The following is a 27,738-nucleotide window of genomic DNA, read 5'->3' as shown; positions in this document are numbered from 1 at the left end:
GTTGGTTTTTAGTATGATTTTAAGGTCAGCTTCCTGTACTTTTACTAAGATACATAAGATACTGACTATGCATCTGCCTAAATTATTTTTAACTTTTGTTACATTGTAGTAAAACTGTATACATTTATACTGACCCATAATTTGCTATTCTACTTTTTATTTCCCAATTAGGTAAATACTCTGGACAGTGCAATATTTTTTACTTATCAACCAATTAGGAAGATAGTTTTGAATAACTATTTGCAAAAACAAATATCAAGATTTAGACCTACTTAACAATATATTAAATATTCAAAAGACCAAAAAGAACATAAATAGAATGTATTGGTAATATAAATACATGACACAGAGACATTCACTTTTGGCACCGCCTTAAAAAAAAAATCCAGCAGTACTTTATTTCCCTTCAGAGCTTTGGGAATACTTAAAATTTCTAACTATTAAACGTTTACTTTTCCTCCAGAGGAAAAATAATTCACAAATTTGATTTCAAAAGTATAGGATTTCCTTTTGTTACTTCTTAATTTGATCTGCAGAATGGACAGTTACTCAAAGCGTTAGCTAGCAGCCAATGAGTTAACTATGCTTTTATATTTTAATCCTACCAAGAAATGATTATGTCAAACAGTGATTCATTATGGAAAGATATGGTTTCTTCTTAAACAACCATGTACCAATTGCATAGTTGTGATCTGAGAACTCAAAGTAGAGCTACAAAGGCATTAATGTATGTTAACTGAACTGAGACTGTTAAAAAAACAGTCTATCTTGGGTAGATGTTAGCATAAACCTAGAGGGAAAAAAAAACAGTCATTAGCAAAAAAGTTTTCTTTAAAAATAGGTTAATGCTAAGAACAGTAGCTTTTAAAATTTCTGTTTAAAAATAAGCTTAATAAACAAGAATACAAATTTTAATTCAAAACTTAGTTCTCTGAAATGCCCTATTTTCTCGCATACAGCAGAAAATACATTTTTCATAGTTTTTAACATTACATGTAAAAATGAGGCACTAGTTAAATGTATTTGAATATATTCACACAAACAGGAGTTTCCATCTCATCTGTAGGCTTATATTTGCTCAATGGGTTCTTGATGGCAGACTGCTCACAAAAATAAGTCTTCTGAAGGAGGTGCATAAGAGAAACCAACAAAGGCGTCGTCGGCCTCCAGTACGCTGGCGTTCACTATGGAATAGTCAGAAGACACACACACGGAATACGGAACTGTTTCTTCTGTAAACGCTGCATCAAAGTTCCTGATATCATCTGGTCCCGCCTAAAACGTCAAAAAGCATACTATTACTCACCTTACCTTTTTCCCCCTTACTTCAGTCCCTCATTAAAGCCCCTTCATGAATTTGTCTACTTATTCCTGGCAAGTTTAGATGTGCTCCTACTCCATCCATGTCTTTGAAACGTTTCCTGCTTTTCTCTTCCCGACTCTCATTATTCAGGTCCTTCTTACAGTTAGGGTTCTCGTTGTTGGGTTGGGGGAAGGAAAGATAAGGGTGAGGAAGGCTAGCGTGACAGGGTCCTCGCCTATGTTAATTTGAATCTTGGGTCCGGCAACTGACCCACTTTCTCTCTACTCATCACCACCTCTAAATTTAGAAAAGGGGCTCAGGGAGGTTTTCAGGAGAAAATTTTGCATCTCCGCTTCCATAAAATGCCTGCCCATCCAGTTTCTCAATTCTGGGGACGTTGAAGCCTTTTGATGAAGAAATGGAGGGACAGTAAGTACAATTATGAAAGGTGACTCTCGTGCTACAGAGGTCATTCACTGAGCATCCGGCTGTGACACCCTTAGCTCTAGAGACCTAAAGGGACTGGAACCTGGGAAATGAAGCATAGTGGCTACTTAGGCTCGAAGGTAGCGGTCAATCTTCCTTCACGAATCTGATACAAGCTAATGGACTCTCCCCTTCCAATTTATTTACAGATTAAAACTGGGATACAGATTCAGGTGATTTACTCTTAAAGCCCATCTCTGAAGCTCTAGGTTATCTCTATTCTAAGAGGAAGGGAATCCTTAAAATGTTCAAGTCATCAAGTCTAACCGAGGTAAACAGGTTCAGAGCACATGTATAAACCAAGGACACAGTTAGCCTGGTGGTCTACAAACAGCAGAGCAGAGACCAGGGAAATTCGGGATGCTAGATTCTTCCATATGAGAAATTCTCCAACAGAGGAGAAAGAATGCTAGAAATTAAACTCATGTATATATAAAAAAGTCATCAGGACTTCCCCTGTGGCGCAGTGGTTAAGAATCTGCCTGCCAGTGCAGGGGACGCAGGTTTGATCCCTGCTCCGGGAAGATTCTACATGCTGCGGAGCAACTAAGCCCATGCGCCACAACTAATGAAAGCCTGCACACCCTAGAGCCCACGTGCCGCAACTACTGAGCCCACACGGCACAACTACTAAAGCCCGTGCACTCTAGGGCCCACGTGCCACAACTACTGAAGCCCACGTGCCACAACTACTGAAGCCTGCGTGCTTAGAGCCCGTGCTCTGCAACAAGAGAAGCCACCGCAATGAGAAGCCCGCGCACCGCAATGAAGAGTAGCCCCTGCTCGCTGCAACTAGAGAAAGCCCATGCACAGCAACGAAGACCCAACGCAACCAAAAAAAAAAAAAAAAAAAAAGTCATCAAATTCTCATTTATAACCTTAGAAGCAAGGGCACTGGAACAAGACTAAGGTTTGAATTCTGGCTGTGAAATTTGTTAGTTGTAATTCTTTATATAAACTACCCTATCTCTGTGAGCTTGTTTCCTCTTCTGTAAAATAAGAATACTGCCATCTACCTGTTAAGTTTACTGTGAGGACTGGATGCGTTAATACATAAAATTCCCAAAATTTGACACGTAGAAGGTGCTCAATAAATGATGAAAAATGTTCCTTCACTGGACTTTATAAACATTCTGTGAACGCCCTGATGGCTCCTGGCCAGTACTGAGAGGGGTAAAGCTGTACGGCTTACGTTAAGAGTGAGAGAAGACTCTCTCCTCAAAGCACCTGAGCTCGAATTCTAGGTCTGCAATTTTAACTTTAAACTTCTGGCAAGTTATTTAACCTTTTCTGTGCCTAAGTTAACTCATCTGTATTACGTGGAAAATAACGGTACTATTTCGTAGGATTGCTGCCAGGCTTAAGTAGAAGGATACAAGTACTGAGGGCAGCGTAGGAGCTAATTTTTTGATCTTTGTTTATCTGTTAGATGAGAAATGGCAACACGTTAGGGTTTTATCTTGCATTCCTTAAAGTCAGTGAGTTAGAACATCTTTTAATATATTAAAAAAACCATCTGCATTTATTTTTCTGTAATTGAATATTTTGTGTCTTTTGTCCATGTTTATACTGGTCGTGGTCTTTCTTCTCAATGACTTATAAGAATGCTTTATGTGTTAGGGAAATTTCTCCCAGTTTCTTATTTGTGGTGTTTTTTTCATGCAGACATTTCTAAATTTTATGTGATAAAAATTTTTATGTGATAAAAAAAATTTATCAGTTTTTTCCTCTTACAGCTTCTCCTTTGCAGGTCTTGCTTTAAAAAGTTTAATTGGGCCTCCCTGGTGGCGCAGTGGTTGAGAGTCCGCCTGCCGATGCAGGGGATACGGGTTCGTGCCCCGGTCTGGGAGGATCCCATATGCCGCGGAGCGGCTGGGCCCGTGAGCCATGGCTGCTGGGCCTGCGCGTCCGGAGCCTGTGCTCCGCAGCGGGAGAGGCCACAACAGTGAGAGGCCCGCATACCACAAAAAAAGAAAAAAAAAAAAGTTTAATTAGTTGTAGACCAGCAGGGATCCTAACACGGAGGTGCCTGACTCCTCTGAAGTCAACACTGTTTCCATATTCAGTCTTGCTTAGAAGGGGTCCCTAATGCTTTAATGAGCCTGATGACACATTCATTTGAGGATAACTAAACTCAGTACGACTTTCAATATAAAGGAGAAAATACAATAATTCTTAAAGGTCCTGGGTTCCTACTGCAAATTCTAGAAATGAGGACAGAAATTATTGCCAATGGAGTCACTTCTGAAACAGACACTTCTGGGTGAGCTACATGAAATAAATCAGTCTACAAATGCCGTTACATTTATGGTGTACAATATCACAACTATTAATTAATACCAGCTATCAGCAATGTACTGAAAATGACCCTGAATGAAATCTGAGTACACTAAATAACACTTTCCTGAAGTGATTTCTTATCCTGCTCTAATTTTCTAAAAAAAAAGTGTTTCACGAGCTTCACAGCTACACCAAAAAACTTTAAATAAAAGAAAAACAAATTCAGCTATGATCCTGCAATCTCAAATCAGTCTTGATTTATATTCTCTTCCCATCCTTACCTGTTACTTTTACTGCTGTAATCTTATGTCACAAAAATGATAATTACCATGTTTTCATTTAACATTATAAGGATTTTCCAAGCGTCTACTCATTCTATATTTATTATCATTATTATCATTTACTTAACAAGAAAAGGAAATAGAGAGTAAGAAAGCATAGAAAAAAATAATGACCTTGGGATCAGACACAGATCTGAATCTCAGGTCTGCTCTTTTAACCAGCTACGTGACATCTCTGAGTTTTCATTTCGTCATTTATAAAACATGTATAATAAGAATAGTAATAGCAGTAACTTGGTAGCTTATTTGAGGCATAAATTACATGCTGTAATGCATAAAAATTATATATGCCTACATACAGGAAGCTATCATTAGTAACATCATTATTGGCCTTCTGATGATTTATTAATAATCTCCCTATCATTATATATTTATTTCCAAACATTTCAACATTGTTAATCCTTTAAGTAAAATGTTTCCATCAGTAGATTTAACAAGTCAAACATTATTTGACTTTTTTTATATCAATCTAGAAAAAAATTGTGTGTTAGTGTTACTTAAAATGTCTGTTGGTTTATAGGTATGAAAATGATGCCTCACAGTTACTTTAATTTGCATTTTTTTAATGTTGGGCTTTCTTACACATGCTCTTAAGAAGCACTTCACAATTACTGTTCTGGGAGATATTCTGATCAATCTAATGTAACTATAATCTTATGGGTTATCTTGAAGTTATCAGTTGTACTAGACATCCTGAGTGACATGTTTCATAAGTATTAGGTACTGATTCAATTTGATTCAGGTTAGATTTTGAGATCTATTGCTACAATTACGATGAGCTACAGTTCTATATTTCACTATTTTAGAAAGAAAGATTTGGATGTAAACATACCACATTAGGGTTAAACGGTGGTGGAATCTTCTTTTGTACAAGATCAGTCCAGCTGAGTGATTCAAAAAAAGGATGATTCTGAATTTCAAGCTAAAATAGTAAAGAAACAGATGTTTTACTAATGCTGAAGAATATATTAAGTACGCACTGAAGAATTTTATGAAACCGAACCATTTCTACTTTGTCCCTCAAAAGTTCTTTTTAGGTACATGTTTATGTTATTCAATTTGGCCAAATGGTGTAGTGAAAAGACTCCCAGAGCAGACGTGGGAGAGTTACTCAGAATGACGGACTTAAGTTACATCCTCTTCACAGTCATCGTTTCCTCACAGGTACAGTGGGGTTAACATTTCTGCCCTAGATATTTCATAGGTTGTTTCAAGAATCATTGGAAAATATGGAAATAAAAGTCGTATGGAAAGAATAAAGCACTACATAGGTACAAAGAATTATTATTACTGAAAGGGGAGGTAAAGGTGTTAAATGAGAGTTTTTTACACAGTGGGGCAGGGGTAAGATCAAGGTGACAAGCTCTACTACCAAAAATGATTCCACTCTGGGCTGCTACTGTCAAAAGTCGGCACAGTATTGATTCTAGCTTTTCTTCCTACAAGGAGGCATGAGTGTATAAAAAGTAGGATCCAACCTAGTTTGATGCGTTTAAAAAAACTTCTCAGAGAAAGTGGTATCTGACCAGAGTTCTGGAAGATAAGTAAGAAGTAGGCAGACAAAAATGAATGAGGAGAGAACATTCCAAGCAGAATACAAAGGGCCTGAGGCGGCAAAGAGCTTAGTTTGGTCGAGAAAATGAGAGCCCCATATGGCTGCGGAATAGGAAAGGACTGGGATTGTCACACAAAGAGGATCTCAAGAGGTAAATGGGCTCATCACACTGGGTCTATGCTAGGAATTTTGGATTTTATTCTAGGGTCATGGGACTCCATCACGGAGCTTTAGGAAGGGGAATGTCACAAATGTGGGTTTTTTTTGTTTGTTTGCTTTTTAAGATGACTCTGACTAATGGGGGAATGGACTGGGGAGTCATGATCAGAAAAAGGAAAACAGCTACAATCGTGGCCAAACAGAAGATGACAATGCTAGGAAAAGAGTGGTAGCAGTGGGAGCAGAGAGAGGTGTCTGGATACGGGAAAGATCTAGGAGGCAAATATACTAGGGTCTGGCTGTTTGTTGAATACGGAAGAAAGGAAGAGAGAAGAGTCAGGAATGACTCTCAGATTTCTGGCCCGAAGAACACAGAAGGAAGACAGCAGGAGTTCAATTATGAACATGCTGGACTCTCCAGAATCCACGTGGTGGTGAACAGGCAGGTATTCTTTGAGTTCGAGCTCACTAGAGAGGGGTCTAGACTGAAGGTATAAGTGTCAGATGAAGACACAACCAAAGCCATAGGGACAACTGAGATTGTCCAGGAAGAGAGGCAACAGAAGAAACAAGGGTCTGGGGCCAACCATAAGGAACTGCAACACTTAAAAGTCAGGGTGAAGAGGAGGACTCAGAAATACAGAGGAAAGCACGAGAGGAGTGTGTGCTGGTGCAGAAGCCCAGGAGAGGGCTGGAAGTTGCTGCTGAGAATGCAATCTGAGGACCAGAAGTACTCAACAATTCTAGTAGCTATTGTGGGGTAGACTGAGAAATGAGAAGAGACTGGAAAAGGGAGAATGAATATAGAAACTTTCAACTTGGTTTTCATGTCGAAAACTTTCAAACTTTTCCCTTGGCTATGAAGGGAGAAAGAGACAGTATTGGAGGATCCAGGACAAAAGAGAGCAGTTATCTGTGCAGAAAAAAGCATGCACAGGGCTCCTTGCAAGGGGTCAGGATCCAGTAAAGGCAGGAACTGACCTTTTCCACTATACTAGGAAGAAGGAAACAATTGGGGCAGGTGCATGTAGGTCTGCAAATCTGACAGCAGGAAGCTGAGTGAGTTCTGCTCTGCTGATTCTATTTTCCCTATAAAATACCAACAGAAGGCAAGAGCATCTGGTAAAAGGGAAGAAGAAAAGGAATCTGGAAATTTGGAGAGAAGGTCTAAAATAGTTAATACAGAGAGTAGGAGCATGAACTGCAGAAGCGCTGAGGAGACTAATGACCAGACTTCACAGCGCTTCCAATATTCCCAGGTGTGCAACCGTCATCAGCACCGTTCAGCAGCCCTGGGGTGACAGCTGGATTCATCTAGGGTTGCAATTTCTGCCCGTGAATTCAACAAAAGGACCAAGAGACAAGGAGGAATGAAGCATTAGTAAGACTGCCCTGAAACAATGGACTCTGGAGTCCAAGCTAGAGAGAAAACTGGACAGAGCTACCTGCTGCACTGGGGAGTGCAGGAGGGGAAAAGCAGCAGCAGACGCGTTTATTATTCACAGCTCAAGTTCAAGACCGGTAAAGAGCCCCCAAAAATTCCTGAGAAATTTTAATGAATTTAAAGGTTCATGTTCCTCAGTAGTTCATGAATTCACTAACATAACACTGGTAACTGCACTAGCAATTAAATTACCCTGATTTGAAGGGAAAAAAAAAAAAAGCGCAAACCTGCAGATTCCATAATTATTTCAAGGAGGTGTCACATTTAAATTCTCAGGAAAAAAAGTGATTTAATGATAGTTCAAGCAAAAGGTATTACCTCATGCAGTCAGAAGGCACTTACATTCTTGTTAAACAAAATGATCTAAAAGTTTAGGCAATCAAAAAATGCATGCCGTGCATTTGTTTTAGAAGGGGGTAGGAAATTCTAACAAATAATAGGGTATGAAAGCTGGATATGGGGGATGAAAAGGACAGGATCAAATTGTTATGAAGATCAAATGAAAAAAATGCTTGTGCAGGAGCTTTAAACACTACAGTTCTACATAAACACTGGTGAAAATTGTTGGAACAAGCATGCTTCTTTTTCATGGTGCTATTCTTTAAGAGCTGCATTCATCCCATTAAATACCACATAAAATAAGGATTTATCTTCAAATTATAAATAAGCTTAATAAAGAGGATACTGGGAAAGATGTACATACGAAGTCTTCTTTGGCACCGAGTCGGTTTTGCCTGTCTTTTTCTAGGAGTTCTTCCAGAATCGACCAGGCTGTAAGGCTCACTCCTGGCCTCAAACTTAGGGGCTTGTGAAGAATATTGTCATACATTTCAGCAACATCTCGGCAATAAAAAGGAGGCTGGGGGTGGGGGGAGAGAGGAGAAAGTTAGTACTAATTGAATTATGCACAGATGGGGTTAAAATAGTTAGATTCGGCCTTGATGTATAAAGAGCAGTCTGGCTGCACAAGTACAGAAAAGCACAGGCCTCTTTGGGCGTATGAACATCTACAGTGTGGCTTTCCATGTGAAGAGATTTTAAAACCCAGCACACTATAGAGCTTAATACATGTTCACTAAATGAATTAGGGTCAGTTTGTTCAATAACACCTGCAGAGAGGTGTAAATTGTATAAAAGTTGCAATAGGATCTGCTTTAAAGAAAACCACTACCAACCTCATCATTAGGCATAATGATAGAATTACTGGAAATAGAGATTCAACACAGATCAAACAAATAACTTCTTGAGACTTGGGAATAAACTAATTTAAAAAGATTTCTAGGGCTTCCCTGGTGGCGCAGTGGTTGAGAGTCCGCCTGCCGATGCAGGGGACACGGGTTCGTGCCCAGGTCCGGGAAGACACCACATGCCGCAGAGCGGCTGGGCCCGTGAACCATGGCCGCTGAGCCTGTGCGTCCGGAGCCTGTGCTCCGCAACACGAGAGGCCACAACAGTGAGAGGCCCGCGTACCGAAAAAAAAAAAAAAAAAAAAAAGATTTCTAGGGGAGATGGAGACCTAACTTGTGGCAGTGACAGTGTCCTGCAGAATTAAAATTCTACTTTCACAGCTTACAGACCTGAGGTACAGCTCCAACATGAGAATTAGCCAGTTAATTTTTGAGTTACAAGTTTAAAGTAAAAATAATTTTTAAAGTTAAGGGAGTTACGAGCTTGTTATTTTTTTCTTTTGTATAGGAAAGAAAAACTTCATTTTTTAAAATCTGATTTTATTTTTAAATTGTTAATATAAGTCTCATTAATGAACTATGTGTTTCAAATGTTCCCTTTTGAATCAATTACATTCTATATGCAATGATAATATTTTATACTTTCAAAGTCCTCTAAAGAAATACAAAGGATTCGGAAATGTCAGGCTGACGAATACCCAACACTTAAAGAAAGCAAGGTATAAAGTGGTTATCAGGTCTTCTAAGTCACCAGCATAACCAGAAAACTAGATCTTTTAACAAGCAGATCATGGTCAAGGGCAAAGAAGAGACAGCATTGGCTGTCATTAGGACTCTATCATTCGAAGTTAGCAACATGAGACAAAAGATGCTCTAAAACATACCTCGGGGACTGAATTTCACTGAGATCGCCCCCATTTTCAGGGCAAACACACACACACATACACACACAGAGCAAAACAAAAAAGCCAAGACCACCTCAAGTCTCCGCGGATGGCGGATTTAGCTTAGTGGGAGCAGCAGTGTGGGCGATGAGAGCCTGGTCACCATCCTGAGGCTGCTGGCCACTCACAGGCCCACAAAGGGAACCTAAAAACTATTCTGAATGTTTAAAAAAGCCTAAAGAAAAACATACATTATTCCTGCAAGGAATAAGCTAATTAAAGTGCCTAAAATTGTTTGCTTTTGGTTGGAATGATATTAACTCAATGTAGTAAAACAATTTGACTCGTTAATCAGAAGCTCTGGCTAACTGTGTCTTTAATTAATAAAAACTGGGGAAACTGATTACACAGCACACATCACTTTTTTCCAATGAAATATTTAAGACATGATGTTTATGATAAAGGGAATAAAGGGTTCCCAGTCATAAAAAAAACCCAGAGCACCAGTAAACTTATTAAATCCTATAAAAACAAAGTACGAGGTAAAACCAAAAGGTATTATTATCTTCTGAGAAATAAAATCTTTTTCTTTTCATCTTTTTGAAATTAGGCAGAATGACTGGAGCAAACTGAATGAAAGTGGGTAATTTTAATGTTACAACTTGGTGTCTATTACTTAAAAATGTAGTGGGATGAGAACATTTGAAGTAGTGATTGGTATGATAGAGAAACAATGATAAAAAATTAGTAAGAAAATGAAAAGTTTTTCTTTTTTGTGCATATCCCTAATGTGGTTTTGGATTCATTTAGCCAGGTTACTACTGTTCTGTTAGTGTTATCTAAGTGTCCACGAGATTATTGAAAGAAAGAGAAAACTGAAATCACTTATAACATATTAGAATCATAATGACAGAGGAGAAATACATACCAATCCATACAGCATTTCATACAGAACAGCACCAAGGCACCACCAATCTACAGTATTGTCATAGGGCTGTTTTCTGATTACTTCAGGTGCTAGGTACTATAGAAAAGATTAAATATTAGAGCAACTCAATAAATAGTTGAAGACAAAATCTAGGAATAATTGAGAAATTTAATAAATTTTAGGTGTAATATCACACTAAATTAAACATGTTATCTAGATTTTCAGTTGGTTGGGTATTCTCATTCTATACCAGGGGTTCTTGGCTGGTGCTAGTCTTCAGAATCAATTGGGATAATTTTCAAAATACACAACATATTCAAGCATTTCTCCCCAGAAACTGTGATGTAGTTAAGACAAATAGAGGACAACAAATGTACAAACTGTAATTCTAAGTAGGTAAAGTAGGTAATTTTTGGGGGGGTAGCGGGGGGAGTCTTTCTCAAAATTAATTTCAGAAATTCTTATGGCCATTATTCATAATTGATTCTCCTGAAGAAAGAATTTTTAGTGTGGCAATTATTGAAAGAAAAAAGAATAAATTGCATTCTTATTTAAGAATTACAATAGCAATTCTTTAACATATTATTTAGAAAAGTTGCTTAAGTTATTATATGGCTATTTACATTTCAAACTGTAAAAAATTTAAACGTCATGATTTCACACATATAAGATGGTGAATTTGAATTTTTGATTCCAAAATACATATTTCCTCTTCCCACATGAAATATATATAAGGAAATACATTCTTAAGCTTTTTTATGTGATCCAAAGAAATGGCAACGTATATAAAAAGGGTTTAATAATTTCTGATCATATTTAGGTTTAGATGACCAAAAAAACTTCTATTTCCCTTCTAAAAATTATAGGACTTAAAGATTTTGTTAACTATTAAATGAATATACACCCACGAAAAATGTTTCTTCATACATAAACCAAAATAGAATTATTACAAATATATACAAGAGCTAGGGTTAGATCAGAGAGAAAAAGGAAGAAAAAATACATTCAAAGTAAATAGTTGTACTCATAGATACTTTAAGTTTCTCACCTTGATTAGAAATCTGATGTGAGCTACTTTATCACACATTTTTAACATGATATTTGCAATTACTCCACAATCTTAATTACTCAATTAATTGCAATTAAGATCACAATATTTTAAAATTAGAACACTTTAAACTAAACATATGTATGTGTGAAGTTAGAATAACAAGGCTTTCACATAAATTTTAAGGATTATTATTACTGTCTCAAATAGAAAGATACATTTTCTGCTAGTTAAAATGATTAGAGAATAGGATGTCTGGTTAATAAATTCTGATTTGTAATTTTTCCCCCATATCCACTGCTTTATTTTCTTCCATTAAACAATTTTTATTATAAAATATTTTAACAATACAAAAAGTATAAAAATATAACAGAAACCAATAGTGCTCCCACCCAAATATAGGCAATGTTAACATTTTGCCATATTTGCTTTAGCTTATTTCTTTTAAAAACCATCTTTATTACAATATTCGCATACCATGCCATTCACCCATTTAAAGTATACAATTCAATGGCTGTTAATATATTCACAGAGTTGTCCCAACATTACCTCAATTAATTTTTGGACATTTTCATCACCGATTCATGATTTTTGTTTGTTTGTTTTAAGAATTAGAAATCTAATCAAATGTTTGAAGAAATCTAAGGTAAACATTTAACATTAAAAACAAGTAAGCATAATTTATCTTTGTTGGGTTATCTGTGGTATCTCAAAATTGCAGTGAAAAAAATATCAACTATCAATAAACTTTAAATGTTCAGAAGGGATGATTATCAGATATTTCCAGCTGGCTGGAAGCTGAAAATATTTTTACTCTACTTTTCTGATTTCAAATTTTATATATACAATTTGTGATTCATTTTTGCATTTTATACATGAGCACATGAATGAGACATATTTCTTACCTCTGGTGTCCCACAAAATGTTGTTGTGGTGTCAGAAATAGCAATTCCTTCTTTACAAAGCCCAAAATCTGTTAAGACAACATGTCCCTGACAAATACAGGGGCAGTAAGATAAAAGAATGCATGGACATAAATTGACACTTATTAAAACCATTGGATTTTGAAATAATCATAGATTAAAAGGAAATTGCAAAAACAGTACAGAGTTCCATGTCCCCTTCCCCCAGCTTCCCCCAATGCTGACATCTTATATAACTGTAGTAGTGTCAAAATCAGGAAACTGACATTGGTATAATACTGATAACTAGACTGCCAACTTTATTCAGTTTTTGCTACTTTACATGCACGCGTTTGTGTGTATGTATGTGTAGCCTTATGCAACAGAGATGTATAGATTTGTGTAACTACCACCACGATCAGACAGAGAACGTCCATCATCCCAAAGGAACAAAGGAACTCTCTCATGCTACTCCTTTATCTTTGAACTCCCCTATTCCCTCAGTCCCTGTCCCCTTGCAACCACTAATCTGTTCTCCATCTCTATAGTTTCGACATTTCGAGAATGTTATCTAGTGGAATCATGCAGTGTGGAACCTCTGAGGTGGACTCTTTCCACTAAGCATAACAACAACAAAAATCATGAACTAGTAAATGGAATGCAATGAAACTTAAAAGCTTTTGCACAGCAAAGGAAACCATAAACAAGACGAAAAGACAACCCTAGAATGGGAGAAAATATTTGCAAATGAAGCAACTGATAAAGGATTAACCTCCAAACTATACAAGCACCTCATGCAGCTCAATGTCAAAAAAACAAACAACCCAATCCAAAAATGGGCAGAAGACCTAAATAGACGTTTCTCCAAAGAAGATATACAGATTGCCAACAAACACATGAAAGGATGCTCAACATCACTAATCATTAGAGAAATTCAAATCAAAAACTACAATGAGGTATCACCTCACACCGGTCAGAATGGCCATCATCAAAACGTCTACAAACAATAAATGCTGGAGAGGGTGTGGAGAAAAGGGAACCCTCTTGCACTGTTGGTGGGAAGGTAAATTGATACAGCCACTATGGAGAACAGTGTGGAGGTTCCTTAAAAAACTAAAAATAGAACTACCATACGACCCAGCAATCCCACTACTGGGCATATACCCTGAGAAAACCATAATTCAAAAAGGGTCATGTACCACAATGTTCATTGCAGCACTATTTACAATAGCCAGGACATGGAAGCAACCTAAGTGTCCACTGACAGATGAATGGATAAAGAAGATGTGGCACATATATACAATGGAATATTACTCAGCCATAAAAAGAAATGAAATTCAGTTATTTGTAGTGAGGTGGATCGACCTAGAGTCTGTCATAGAGAGTGAAGTAAGTCCGAAAGAGAAAAACAAATACCATATGCTAACACATATATATGGAATCTAAAAAAAAAAAAAAAAAAAAAGTTCTGACGAACCTAGGGGAAGGACAGGAATAAAGACGCAGAGGTAGAGACCGGACTTGAGGACACGGGGAGGGGGAAGGGTAAGCCGGGACAAAGTGAGAGAGTGGCATGGACATATACACACTACCAACTGTAGAATGGATGGCTGGTGGGAAGCAGCTGCATAGCACAGGGAGATCAGCTTGGTGCTTTGTGACCACCTAGAGGCGTGGGATAAGGAGGGTGGGAGGGAGACGCAAGAGGGAGGGGATATGGGGATATGGGGATATGTATAGTTGATTTATTTTGTTATACAGCAGAAGCTAATGCATCATTGTAGAGCAATTATACTCCAATAAAGATGTTGAAAAAAAAATCATGAACTAGTAGGTTTTTAAAAGACAATACTTACTACTGAATCCAAAAGAATATTTTCTGGTTTCAAGTCTCTATCGAATTAAAAGGAAAGAAAAGGAAAACTGAATATGAACTGAAATAAAATAATAAAAAGAAATTTTAGAAGTGAAATTTTTAAAATTTACCTGTACACTATTTTGATGGAGTGCAAATAACCCAATGCACTGGCAATTTCAGCAGCATAAAACCTAGCTCTGTGTTCAGGAAAGGACCGTTCTCTTTGTAAGTGAAAAAACAGCTGTAAAATTGAAAACAAAAAAGAATATTAAGATCATTCACACATAAAGTGAAACAAATATATTCTAAAAATACAAAAACAGGATTTATTTTTGTTACTTTGAACGATAAAAATGCACCAAAGCACAGAACCGTGACTCCCCCTTGCCTGTGTATTCCCTCCACCTAGCAATCATGCTCTCTTCAACCACAAACCTTTCCCTAACCGTGCTTACTGCTCGCTCATCTCCATGTACCCCTCAATCCTCAGTGTGGCAGTATCCTCGCACCACTCCAGGCAACCTCCCTGGAAAAGATTATTAATGGAGACCAGTGATTTTGATACTGCCATGTAATTATCTTACTGGGCCTTTTTTTTGCCTGTTCTTTCATTTGAAAAAACCAAAAACACTATTTAGAGATCGTAAACTAGTGGTTGGAAGATCAAATCTAACCCACAGATATAATTTGTTTGAACCAAAGAATGTTTTCAGAAAAATCTAAAATAATTGGTAACATTTAAAAACTGGGAAATTTTTTTTTTGGTTAAAATTCATAGTTTTGGTTTCTTCTGGGGAAAAAAAAAGGGTGGGGGGAGCTCTGCACCATTAAGCCTAAATTCAATATGGTAGCAACTGGCTGGAGCTCATTGGCAGCTGGACTCTCCAGTTCATTTCTTACACTTCCTAATTCTTAGTGCATTTCTCACAACCTGTCCTCTAGTCATCAGGTTACCTGCCTAGGCAAAGTTTGCTCTAGGTTCTTACTCTAAGTCTTTGGGCTTCTAAAACAACCATCTCTCATTGGGGGCTTTCTTCTACCTTGGACAGTTCCATCTCCGCTCCTTTCTGGGCCCTTATGCTGCAGGGATTGACAAATTGTCTTTCCTAGGTCTCTCCACTGTTATTCTTTCTCTGGATACCCTCCCAGGCAACTTAATCCATTCCAATGATTTTAACCACCACTCTATGTTGATGTCTCTCGTGTGGACAGCCCTCTGCTTGGAGCTTCTACTGCAAAAATCTGCTGCCTGCTGCTCTTTCTTGAATATTTAACAAGCCAACAAATTCAATTTGTCTAACCCAGAGCCCCTGGTCTTCTCTTACAGACTTACTGCCACTGCTGTATTGTCTCATTTAATGATGTCACTTTCTACCCAGCCCTCTAAGCCACGGGAGGCAGCAAGGTAAAGTGGAAATCGATTTTCAAACTGAAAAGCTAGCTGATCAGCCTTGGGTTCAAATCCTAATTCTCCTCTTTTTGTGTGTAATTCATTTAACTTCTTTGATTTTCAAAGATTGTCCCCAATTTTTTCTTAGCCTCTTCTGAAAGGTGATGGTGAAGATCAGTTACAATAGATCCTGACAGAGTAGATAAATGGGGCTGACCTGGGATTCACCTCTACTGCTCCTTTACCCTTAGTCCCTATATCCGAACAATGAATAAATTCTTCTCTTTTTATCTCTTATTTATTTATGGGATACTCTCCCCTTTTAACCATTACCACTGCTTTTATTAGCTGCAGCTTACTCTATTGTAATACTTTATTTATTGACCTTCTGATTACATCTAATACACTATTACTGATGAAAATTACCCCAAATGAAAATCTGATCATTCACTAATAACAGCTAACAACCACTGCTTACTAAATCAAAGGTACTATGCTAAAGACTATATGCTTGTATTATTCAATCCACCCACCTATTTTGAAGTAGGAATTGATGAGGAAGCTGAGACTCAGAAAGGCTTATTTACATGCCCAGTATCATAAAACTTATTTGTTTATACTCTACCTGACTCCAAAACAGATCTTAAGTAGTATACAAAAATAAATATCACATGTCAAGGTTAAAATGCAAATATGAACATTGGGGGGCAAATAACAGTAATAATAGGAAATACATAATGAAATCACACTCCTCTTGCCTCTGTCCTTTCTCATCTTTATTCCTCTTCTACCTGTTGCCCTATTCAACCCCTGCACCTTAACATTCTCTTTCCCCCCCCCCATTATCTTAGTCAACTCTATCTTTTAGAAGACAAGCCTACTTCTTTCCACCTTTGCCATCCAGTTTAGGAGTAGTCACTGTGTAATGAGGGCTCAGAAGCAAAGTCCTAAAACAGCATTAACAAACCACAGACAAGCAGGAAACGTGCAGCCAGTATCCCACCTGCAGTTAGATTTCTGCACGACATTTCAAAGACATAGGTGGTACTTAAGAATGGGCTTTGCAGTTGGGATATCCAGGTTAAATCCAGGGCCTGACAAGTACTAGAGCATGGTGACACTGAGAAAGTTACTTAACCTCTCTGAGCCTTAATTTCCTTACCTATAAAATGAGTATAAGAGTGTTTATCTCAGAGTTGTGATGATAAACTGATATAACACATGTAAAATAATTACAAAGTGCCAGGCCCTCAATAAATTCTTGTTATATGTTAGCACTCACCACATACAAATAAAACAACACCTTCAAGGTGGGAACGACGTGGGGTCATCCACATTCCTGAATCAGGGTGCATGGGGGATTCATAATCCCGCTTCTGAGGTGTCTTAAGGCATATTTGCCATAGATGTAAGAGGTTGAATAATATTCTTTTTATGACCAAAATGATCTAGGTATGTCTGATCTTTCAGGTTTGCAGAATAGAAATTGGTCTTCTGTGTAGTTCCTTTATTCTACAGATAAGTGTACTATAGTAAGGTTGAAATACACTTCTCTTCTCTCTTTGCTCTGGGATTAAGGGATGGAAGATCTTTTTATAAAGATATGATAACATTTACCAGTTAAAATAATTTTTAGAGACATTTACAGGTCAGAGATCAAACAAATTAGAAAAGTATGAGGATTAAGAAGCAGAGAAACAGGGGGTGGTCAGCTGCCTCGATCCTGGAATCAGACTGAGCTCAATTCCTGGCTCCATACTTACTAACCCACATGGCTTGATCAAGTTACTTAGCTTCTCTGTACCTCAGTTTCTTTGTCTTATGCAACACAACTGCTGTGAAGATAAAATAATATGTATAAAGAGCCAGAGTGCTGGGTATATAAGGATGCTCAATACATGTTAACTACTACTGGAATTATTATCTTAACAGCAGCATTTCCCAAAATGTATTTCAATATCCCTCTGATTCAGAGTTTTGGGGAATATTATTAATAGACTTGGTTCAAACAAAAAACGGGACTGTGTGGTAAAAAAAATTTTTTTTTAATAAATCCAGGCTTTCAGGCATAATTTCTCAAAGTCTTTAACATGCTGAAACATTGTAAATACCATGAAGCACACTGTTAATCACCAAGGGGATATAACAGGAAACATTTTCCAAACTGGCTTCACCACAGAACCCTTTATTACAGGATCATCTCATCTGATTAATAGTTTGCACATTTTGGAAAATGACAGGCTAGAGTAATATTTATATGCAACTACTGAAACGATAATTACCAAAAATTACAAATCAAGCTTCATTCTAATGTTTCAGTATATATTCTTGCTATATAGCTCAGTGACAAAACTACCCATGAAGTCTGTAGCTTCGTATCAAGGTTCTTTTATGAACCTTCCCACCTACACCATAAGCTGCTTAGGAAAAGAGCTTTATGTCTCACTTCTCCACATTCTGCATTGTGCTGATTAGCCAGTGCTTTAAATACTCCTGCTACTCAACAAATAGCTGTTTATGCTGGGCTTTGCTTCCAAAACTGGTAAGAGAAACTGGAACTCTATTTTTTTTCTAAACATTATCAATACTAGAAAACTATAAAACTCACCTCCCCTCCATTAATAAAATCCAGAACAAAATAAAGCTTTTCAGTTGTTTGGAAAGAATAATGTAATCCAACCAAAAATGGATGTTTCACATTTTTCAAGAGCACATTACGTTCAGCCATAATGTGTTTTTGCTGTTAAAAAAAAAAAGGTAAAAAATCAGCTTGTATTATACACCAGAAAACAATTCTGTTAACTGAGAAAATGGGTTTAGGAGAAACAAAGCTATTTTATTTTACCTCTTTTCTGTTGAGAACTATCTTTTTCTGTAACACTTTGACAGCATAAAATTTTCCATCCAGTTTCCGTTTTGCAAGAAGAACCTGTTATAGTTAAAGATTGTATCTACTATTAGAATTTCAATGTTTTGATAGGAACAATTCACTTATCAATAAGTCAATGCTTAAATTTAAAAAAAATAAAGTCCACAAAGGACCTAGATAATGTGGTGTTTTTATTTGGAAAATTGAAAATTACTGAATTTATTTCTCCAATTCCACTTTTCCTTAGATATTTTAATAAGACCAAAAAATGTTGAGGATTTAAAAGGCCAGGCATCATTTCTTTGTCACTTAATGTGCTAATGTTTGAGGCTTTTACTAAATTTAAGTGTCAAAATCTATACTGCTTGAGAACTCTGTGTGTGTGTGTGTGTGTGTGTGTGTGTGTGTGTGTGCGCGCGCACGTGCCAGCCCTGAGTCCTGAAGAGTGTCTTTAGAAAATACTGAGGCTATAAATTTCATGTCTACATAAAAAAAGGAGAGGAGAATGGTTTCTAGGTGATCAAAATGCAGTTTTGTTTTAACATTTGGGTTTCTCTTACAGGTTTCAAATTTAGAAGCACTCAGAGCAAGAAGCACCATGTATAGCTGAGATTCTATAATGGGCTGGGGTGCATGCAGACGCTTCATGGATTTGAAGAAACTTAGAAGATCTTGCCCCAGAAAAAAAGGCAGACATACTCCAAGTTTTACAAACAAATTTTAAGGGATTCAAGACACCCTACAAGTTGTGTAACTATTAGATGATATATTCTAAAACTTTTTAAGATGATCTACCACCAGTGACAATGCTGGGCATTACTTTTCAGTACATCCATGGTCTTCCTCACTGAAACCTGTAACCACAGTCTGATCATGAGAAAAACACCAGGCAAATTCCAAGAGAGGTACACAATATACCTAACCAGTGCTTCTCAAAACCATCAAGGCCCTGAAAAACAAGGAAAGTCTGAGAAACTGTCATTAGCCACGAGGAGCCTACGGAGACATGACAACTAAATGTCATGTGCTGTCCTGAATGGGACAAAAAAAGGACATTAGGTAAAAACCAAGGAAATCTGCATAAATGATGGGCTTTAGTTCATAATAATGGATCAATATTGGCTCATTGACTGGAACAAATATACCACACTAACATGTTACTAAATAGAGCAAACTGATGGTTTGGAAATTCTCTGAACTTTCTCTTTACTTGATTTTTTTTTTTTTTTTTTGTAAATCTAAAATGGTTCTAAAAAATAAAGTCTATCAATTAAAATGTTTGTTATTCATAAAAAAGGAGTCCAAACATCTTCAGGGTGAAAATGTCCTGAGTTCAACTGCTGGCGTCTTTCTCATGCCTCAGGGTTTTGTTCTTTACAATATTTGACTCTGTTGAATGTTCCTTCCTTCTTACATTTTTTCTTTTCTCGACAGCTCCCCACCCCACTGAACTTCACTCCTCTACTTTGATTGGTTCATCTTCAAGCATATTCTAAGAAAATAATTCAAAGAATGTGGCATTAGGAGGTACACTGAAGGGTAGACGTTTTTTCAGCAGATTGGTAGATGTGGAAAATAGACAGGTGGTTAAGAAACAGATGGGCAAATGGAAAGTGGAACCAAGACCATCCTTTGTGGAAAAGCTTAGAATAAATATGAGATTTCCATTATTTATTTTACTTTATCATGTATATTTTTCTATTTTTCAAATACATTGTGAATCTGTAGTTCTGCTTGCTTTTCCTTCTTTTCTGTATTCTGCTTTTCTTTGTTTTATTGTACTTTGTTGGTTTCCAACCATTGTGCAAGATTTAAAATTTTTATTAAACATAACACGTATATAGAAAAACTCATGAACATTACAGCTCGATAAATTATTACAAAATGGACACATTATGTAACCACTTCCAGGTTAAAAAAAAACAAAAACAAACACTGTCAGTAGCCTGAAGCCTCCCATTTGCCCTATTCCAGAAACTATCCATCCCTGTTCTTCCTCAAAGGTAACCACTATTTCCATTTGCAATAACACAAGTTAGGTTTTGCCTGTTTTTGAATTTTATGTAATTAGAATCACACAGACAAAGTGGCCTCTGCCTGACTTCTTTCACTCTAAATTATGTAATGTGCGTTCACATTGTGGCATGCAGCAGAGTCTTCATGTTTTCATTACTGTGCAGAGTACTGCATTCCACAGACATACCACACACAATTTATCCACTCTCTCACTGACATTTAGATTATGAACAACGATGCTTACGAACATTCTGGCACACGCCTTTCCGAGCACATATGTGCTTGAATTACTGGTGGCTACATAGCTTGGAGGAGAACCAATGTGTCACAGGTAATGCATATATTCAGCTTCAATATTTAACACCAGTTTTCACAGCATAAAAAATGAAACACACAGGAACAAATCGAATTAAAGATGTGTCAAAACTCTACACAGAATGGTATAAAACATTATTGAGAAAAGTTAAAGATGAAATAAATTAACAAAGGGATATGCCATGGTCACAGACTGGAAGACTTGATATTGTTAAGATGACAATTCTCCCCAAATTGATCTACAGATTCAATGTGATCCCAATCAAAATCCAACAAATCTTATGGAACTTGACATGCTAATTCTAAAATTTAATATTGATATGCAAAGAGCTAAGAATAGTCTCTTGAAGAGGAACAAGGAGGGGAAGACTTGTTCTGTTGGATATCAAGCTACATTTTCAAGACCATGTGGTACTCATGCAAGAATACACAAATAGATTAATGAAACAAAATATAAAATCTAGAAACGGAAATATAAAACAAAATCTAGAAACAGATCCACGCATATAGACACTGGATATATGATGAAGTTTACCATGCAGAGCAGTAGGGAAAGAACAGCCTTTTCAGTAAACTGCGTGGGATCAGTTGAACATCCATAGGGAAAAAAATGAACTTGACCCTACACCTCACATTATAAGCAAGAACCAATTTCTAGTAGATCTAAACATGAAGTTTCCAAAAGATTAATGCTTTTTGTTTTTAACAACAGACTATCTCTAACATTCCAACAGACTGTGAGCATTTTGAGAGCAAGATCTATTTCAAACTTTCTATTGCTTATATTAGCACAATGCCCAGCATGTATGTAGCAGGTGGCAAATATATATTTGCTGAATTAAGGAACTTAAATACATTTGATGATTCTGACAACTCCATCTATGATGCTTCTGCCCTTAGGGATTCTTCTTGCTTGGTATGGTCACACTGTCAAGCTACGTGCTTCATCTGACATTCACTGCATGAAGAGAGACAGGGGTCCTCAAACCTCCCTTTCCTTCTCCAACTGCTATTTACACAGCTGCTCACTGTTGTCTTTCCGGCCTCAACTTGAATAGCACCTCTTCAAAGAAGCCATCCTTGACCAATTCATCTAAATAGGGATTTTCCTCCCACTGACTATTTTCCTCTGTCTCTTGACTCTAGTCTTCATTTCCTTCATAGCTCCATTGCTACATGTAATTATTTACTTGACTGCATACTTTTAATTGACTATTTCCCCCACTAGGTTGTAAGCATCACAAAGGTATTAACCATGTTATTTTTGTTCAGTACTATCTAACTAGGCCCCAGAACAGTGCTTGCCACATAGGAGCTCAACAAAATACTTGTTCAACAAATAAATTTTGGGTTAGAATTTGAGTAGATGCTTAGTATCCTGAATTATTCTGTCAGTACATTGAAGGTAGAGAAAGCATCTTAATTCCATAGCCTGCATACCAACAAGCCCCATGGTCTTGCATATATAAAGCATACATTCCTTAAGTACTTACTTACTGAATGAAAAAATAAAAAGTCTTACCTTGCCAAAGCTGCCTTTTCCAATAACTTTTAAGAAATCAAAGTCTGTTGGTTTAGCACTGAAATAAATGAACAATGACAAGAATTAGCCTCCTAGAAATTGGAAAGATGTTAACTTTTCAACATTTTTTAGTACCTCACTCTTTATAATAGGTAAATCTTGGGTACACTTCAGCATGATAACTCTAGCTTTCACAGTGGTAGTATCTCATCTTTAATATAAAATAGGTAATAATGAACAGTAATAATACCTACTTTCTGATTAGATAAGACATTTTATAATTTTATTTAAGCCTTGTTAAGTTTGGCTTAAGAAGGACTTCAATAATAGTCTCTGGGAGAAAAAGATCTTTCTTTCTTTCTATCTATCTATCTATCTATCATTTCTCTATCATTTTGAACTCAGGGTAGCAAACCACTTTTTTTAACCATAAACGTCACCAATGCTCTTAATGAGGAAACTGAGTAACTATATAAATTAGTGATACACTGCAAGGACTAAGTAGTCTGGTAATTATTCTGAAAAGGAAGTTACTAGCTGGAATATCTAGTAAAATCACTAAGAAGATTTTCTGATGGAGAAAAAAGTCATCACAGTGTTTTGCATACATATCACTTGTATGTTAAAGATAAAAGAACTCTCTACTTATTCTCATAGATGGTAATGTAGAAAAGCCAGGAGTCCAGAAGGCAGAAGGTTATTTATTTTCACCTCAGGTAAAAACAGCATTGGCTGTATATAAGCAATAGCACGTGGCTGCAGAAAGATGAACTTAAGCAGCCAGAAGAGCTGTTTTCTTTAACATGGTATGAATTCCTAAGTTGTACTAGGGGGAGTGAAATGACTCCATTTAGATTTTAAATGTCCTTCAATTCATTATTGAAAGAAATAGTCAATTCAAACATAAGAATAACACCAGGTCTGGGTTAAATAATAACAGGTCAAGATTAGGGAGATAAATACTTAACTAAGCTTAGATGTTTTTCTCCTTCAAGAACCTGCTCTTTGGACTAGTTATTTTGTTCTTTAATGATATGCTGAAATACTGAAATAATTTTTTGAACAAACATAATAGTGAAAAAACATGCAAATCCCTCAAACAGTAAACATGCCAACCGAGGCCATACCCAAGGCCCCACTGTTAACTGTTGGTGATGAACCCTAATTGAAAGCAAACTTCCATTTTGTGTTGCCTGACAAGCTCAATGCAATGATAATAGAAAAGATGCTCAAAACCAAATTTCCTCTTCCAGTTACCATCCCGTTTCTTTGCTGTCCTTTGCAGCAAACCCATCAAGTAAGTTGTCTAAACTCACTGTCGATACCTCCTGTCCCCTCCTATATTTCTCTCCTGAACCCTTTCCGGTCAGTCTTCTACCCACCGCACCACTGAAACTGCTCACAGAGGTCACCAATGACCTATCAGTGGTCCATTCTCAATCTTCATCTTATCTGCCCCATCAGCAACATCAACAGAGTTATTTACTCCCTTTCTTCACCTGCTTTTGTGACACCACATTCCTGGTTTTCCTACCTTACTAATTATTCTTTCTTAGTCTCCTTTACCATTTCTCCTGTCTATACTCATTCTCTAAGTGGGCCAAAAGGGTAAGGGGAAGCACAGTGTCCTGTGATAAAGATAGAATACTTCAGAATTAATCCAATAAGCCTGTAAGGATAATTACAAGTAAGGATAGCAACACTACATTCCTCTTCCAACCCACAGCAGTTATCACTCATCTGTCAGGGCACTCCTCAAACTGAGCCAAGAAGTAGCCTTGGACTCCTTCTTTGTATTCCAGCGAATTGCTGGAGTTGACACTTAAGATGAAGTCCACATTTGTCGCTCCTTGTGTTCCTCAAAATGTTTCCCCTCTGCTCAAGTAGATATGGGACTATGGGAGAAACTGGATAAAGAAAATTTAATAGCCTTTCATATGCTAATTTCCATCAAGACTCCTCTGGAACAAGCTGGCTAACAACTAGGGTTGTAGCTGTGACACTGAGCACCAAGAGAATATCAATTTGGCCTCCACGGATACTTTTGCCAGAGTACTTCCCAGGTACCTCCCAGGACTTATGGTCCCCTGGGAAATATGGTCTACTGATCTTACACACACACACACCAGGAAAGTAACAGTGGCAAAATAGCCGAACCCAATCAACAACGTGTGGATTAAAAACTCCTCAGAGCTCTAATAAAACAAGGAGAAGCTAGAGCAGTAAATTAGGCAAGCATACAACAGTACTATATTCACTGTAACTATAGTTCTATTTCACAGGCTTCTAGTTAAATTGGTATAATTATGTACACCTGCACATTTGCAAAAAATCTTCCTCAAATCCAGTGAGATTGTTTGAAACAAATTAAACCTACTGAGGATTTCCAGATGGTCCCAGGTTAATGTTCTGTGAGGTAGAGTGTAGCTGTACGGATGGAAAAAAAAAAAAAAAAAAAAAGAATTTAACATTCTTACTGGAGCGTCTTAAGTTATCGGTTAATGGATATTTTTGAAATAAAATACACATAACCATACCACAGATATTTGCCATGTTAAAGAAACCTAAAGCCCTAATGCTTAATAAATGAACAGACTTTTGGAAAGATACACAATCAATATAAACATAATCATTTTAATGATAAATTTCCAGAGCAGTTGTAAGGAAAAATGTAAGGCAGAAATCAAGGTCAAAGTTGGCAAATGAATGAAGTAAACTGGGGAAAGCTCTTTGGAAGAGCTGGGCACTGAAACCACAATTGAAGAGGAATCATTTTTTACATTAAAAAAATTGGTTAAAAATAGCTTTTGTTTTTAAATTTTCAAATATTTTTAATAAGCTATAATTAAATATAGGAAATGATAGTATGATGATAATTAAGACTGCAAATGCTGGATTAAAGTTTTAATTTGAGAGGAAGTAAACTTATTTCTAAAGCAAATACATAAAACCAGGAGTGCTTTTTCTTCCTAATTCCACCATTGTGATAGTATCCAATTTTTAGCTAGGCTTTTATCTTTACAACAGTTAAAAGTAAATTTAATCCCTGTTATTAATGTAGAAGCAAATCTTTACTCACCTAGTATACCATAAAGCAATATAACTAATTAAAATTCTAGCTCACTAATAATCAACTAGAAATTTAACTCAAAATCCCAAAAGATTAATCTAGTGATCCTTCTACAGTGAGCACTTCTCACAAAAGCCAAGTGTAAGTGAATTCTTCTGCACATAAATTCACTATGAAATTCTTTATACATTCAGAGAATTAAATCAGAGATGTCTCAAGTATGTACACTTTTACTAGAGCTCTATATAATTATACTTCATATAAGCTATAGATATGAAGTAAGCTTTTAAAAACATCTCTTTAAGTTCATCAGAATCAACAAATTTTATATAAGCAATTTCTTATTAGAGACATATGTCATATATATTCCCACTTAAATTCATTTGTAACTTATAGACAATCTCCAGAATACAAGTTATTGTTTTAAAATAAAGGGCAAAAAATCTAAAGTATATTTCATATGAAGTAACAACGTTGGCACCAACTTTTTAGTGACAAATCAAATGTATTTCTTTTTTTTTTTTTGTGGTACGTGGGCCTCTCACTGTTTTGGCCTCTCCCGTCACGGAGCACAGGCTCTGGAAGCGCAGGCTCAGCGGCCATGGTTCACAGGCCCAGCCGCTCCGCGACATGTGGGATCTTCCCAGACCGGGGCACGAACCCGTGTCCCCTGCATCAGCAGGCGGACTCTCAACCACTGCGCCACCAGGGAAGCCCTGTATTTCTTACTGATACCTTTACATGAAAAATCTTCATTTAATAAAATTTTAATCCACAGAAGACAGAAATAAAAGAAACCATCACAGTCTAGCTCAAGACAAAAAAATATAAACACTCCAGTTCATTAGATGAGATTTGTCCTGTTGTAGCATAATTTTAACATGAAGTAATCTCCCCGTTCCCCAGTTTTTCTGAGATATTATATAACTGACATACAGAACTGTAAAAGGTTAAGATGTATAGCATAATGATTTGACTTATATATATCATGATTATGTTTAAATATTATAGTATTCTATACAATCTGATAATGTAATCAAACTAAGTTGTAATTTCAATACACTTATTCTTTTAATGAATGTGCAGAGAACTGTATCATTTTTCCATTCAATGAACTTTTCTATAAGATGAAGAGAGTGAAGTAAATAAGTGTGGATTAAACAATAACAAGGATAACCTGTCCCCTGAATTACATTAATATGTAATAAGGTTTTATTACTTGCAAACAGTTTTTCTAATGGAGCACATTTCTGAAATAATAATGAAAATTTCTGAGGTATATAATTAGATAACTTTTTACTCTACTTATTATTTTTTGTGTGTGTGTGGTACGCGGGCCTCTCACTGTTGTGGCCTCTCCCATTGCGGTGCACAGGCTCCAGATGCGCAGGCTCAGTGGCCATGGCTCACGGGCCCAGCCGCTCCGCAGCATGTGGGATCTTCCCGGACCAGGGCACGAACCCGTGTACCCTGCATCGGCAGGCGGACTCTCAATCCCTGCGCCACCAGGGAAGCCCCTCTACCTATTATTTTTAAAGACTACATCTAATCACTAAACTGAAGTTGAGGTATATTTCTTAACAGAATGAACACTAATCAAGAGAATAAGTTTCTTGACTTCTCTTGGCCTCCGTTTTTTTCTCTATAAATAAGAAGGTCCAGATGCCTTCTAAGATATTTTCCAGCTATTAAATTCATTTGATTATCCACTCAGAAGTCCTTAATAAATAGTTACAACTGGGGTGGGGGGAGTGAAGGAACTGGATGAAAGCAGTCAAACGGTACAAACTTCCAGTTATAAGAAAATAAGTACTATGGATGTAATGTACAACATGATAGATATAATTAACACTGTGTATGTTATATATGAAAGTTGTTAAGAGAATAAATCCTAAGAGTTCTCATCACAGGAAAAACATTTTTTTCTGTTTCTTTAATTTTGTATCTATATGAGATGATATCAATAGATATTCACTAAACTTACTGTGGTGATTATTGCATGATGTATGTAAGTCAGATCATAATGCTGTACACCCTAAACTTATGCCAGTGATGTATGTCAATTATACCTCATTAAAACTGGAAGAAAAAATAAATAAAAATAAAACTGATGCATTTCCTAGAAATTTTAATTTTAAAAATAATAAAAATAAATAAATAGTTATAACTATAAGATGAAAT

The 27,738-nt window shown here is 36.7% G+C and overlaps 1 protein-coding gene across 23 annotated transcripts in view; it reads right to left on the bottom strand.

Moving 5' to 3' along the window:
• Positions 1 to 354: 354 nt before the first annotated feature.
• The window catches only part of LOC308629949 (serine/threonine-protein kinase Sgk3), a 111,620-nt gene continuing 84,236 nt past the window's right edge, over positions 355 to 27,738 (bottom strand). For all 23 annotated transcript variants that reach the window (XM_081258338.1, XM_081258323.1, XM_081258333.1 and 20 more), the window contains 11 exons: positions 24,865 to 24,914; positions 22,488 to 22,545; positions 18,611 to 18,694; positions 18,374 to 18,505; positions 14,504 to 14,616; positions 14,374 to 14,410; positions 12,521 to 12,607; positions 10,568 to 10,663; positions 8,272 to 8,427; positions 5,243 to 5,332; positions 355 to 1,275 (listed from right to left, as the gene is read on the bottom strand). In XM_081258338.1, the coding sequence (XP_081114464.1) occupies positions 1,105 to 1,275; positions 5,243 to 5,332; positions 8,272 to 8,427; positions 10,568 to 10,663; positions 12,521 to 12,607; positions 14,374 to 14,410; positions 14,504 to 14,616; positions 18,374 to 18,505; positions 18,611 to 18,694; positions 22,488 to 22,545; positions 24,865 to 24,914 (1,074 nt within the window). In that variant the 3' untranslated portion in view covers positions 355 to 1,104. The remainder of the gene's footprint in view (positions 1,276 to 5,242; positions 5,333 to 8,271; positions 8,428 to 10,567; positions 10,664 to 12,520; positions 12,608 to 14,373; positions 14,411 to 14,503; positions 14,617 to 18,373; positions 18,506 to 18,610; positions 18,695 to 22,487; positions 22,546 to 24,864; positions 24,915 to 27,738) is intronic.

The sequence above is a fragment of the Mesoplodon bidens genome (genome assembly GCF_964165515.1).
Source record: "Mesoplodon bidens genome assembly, chromosome: 16".
NCBI lineage: Eukaryota > Metazoa > Chordata > Mammalia > Artiodactyla > Ziphiidae > Mesoplodon > Mesoplodon bidens.
This window is presented reverse-complemented; position numbering and strand designations above follow the sequence as displayed.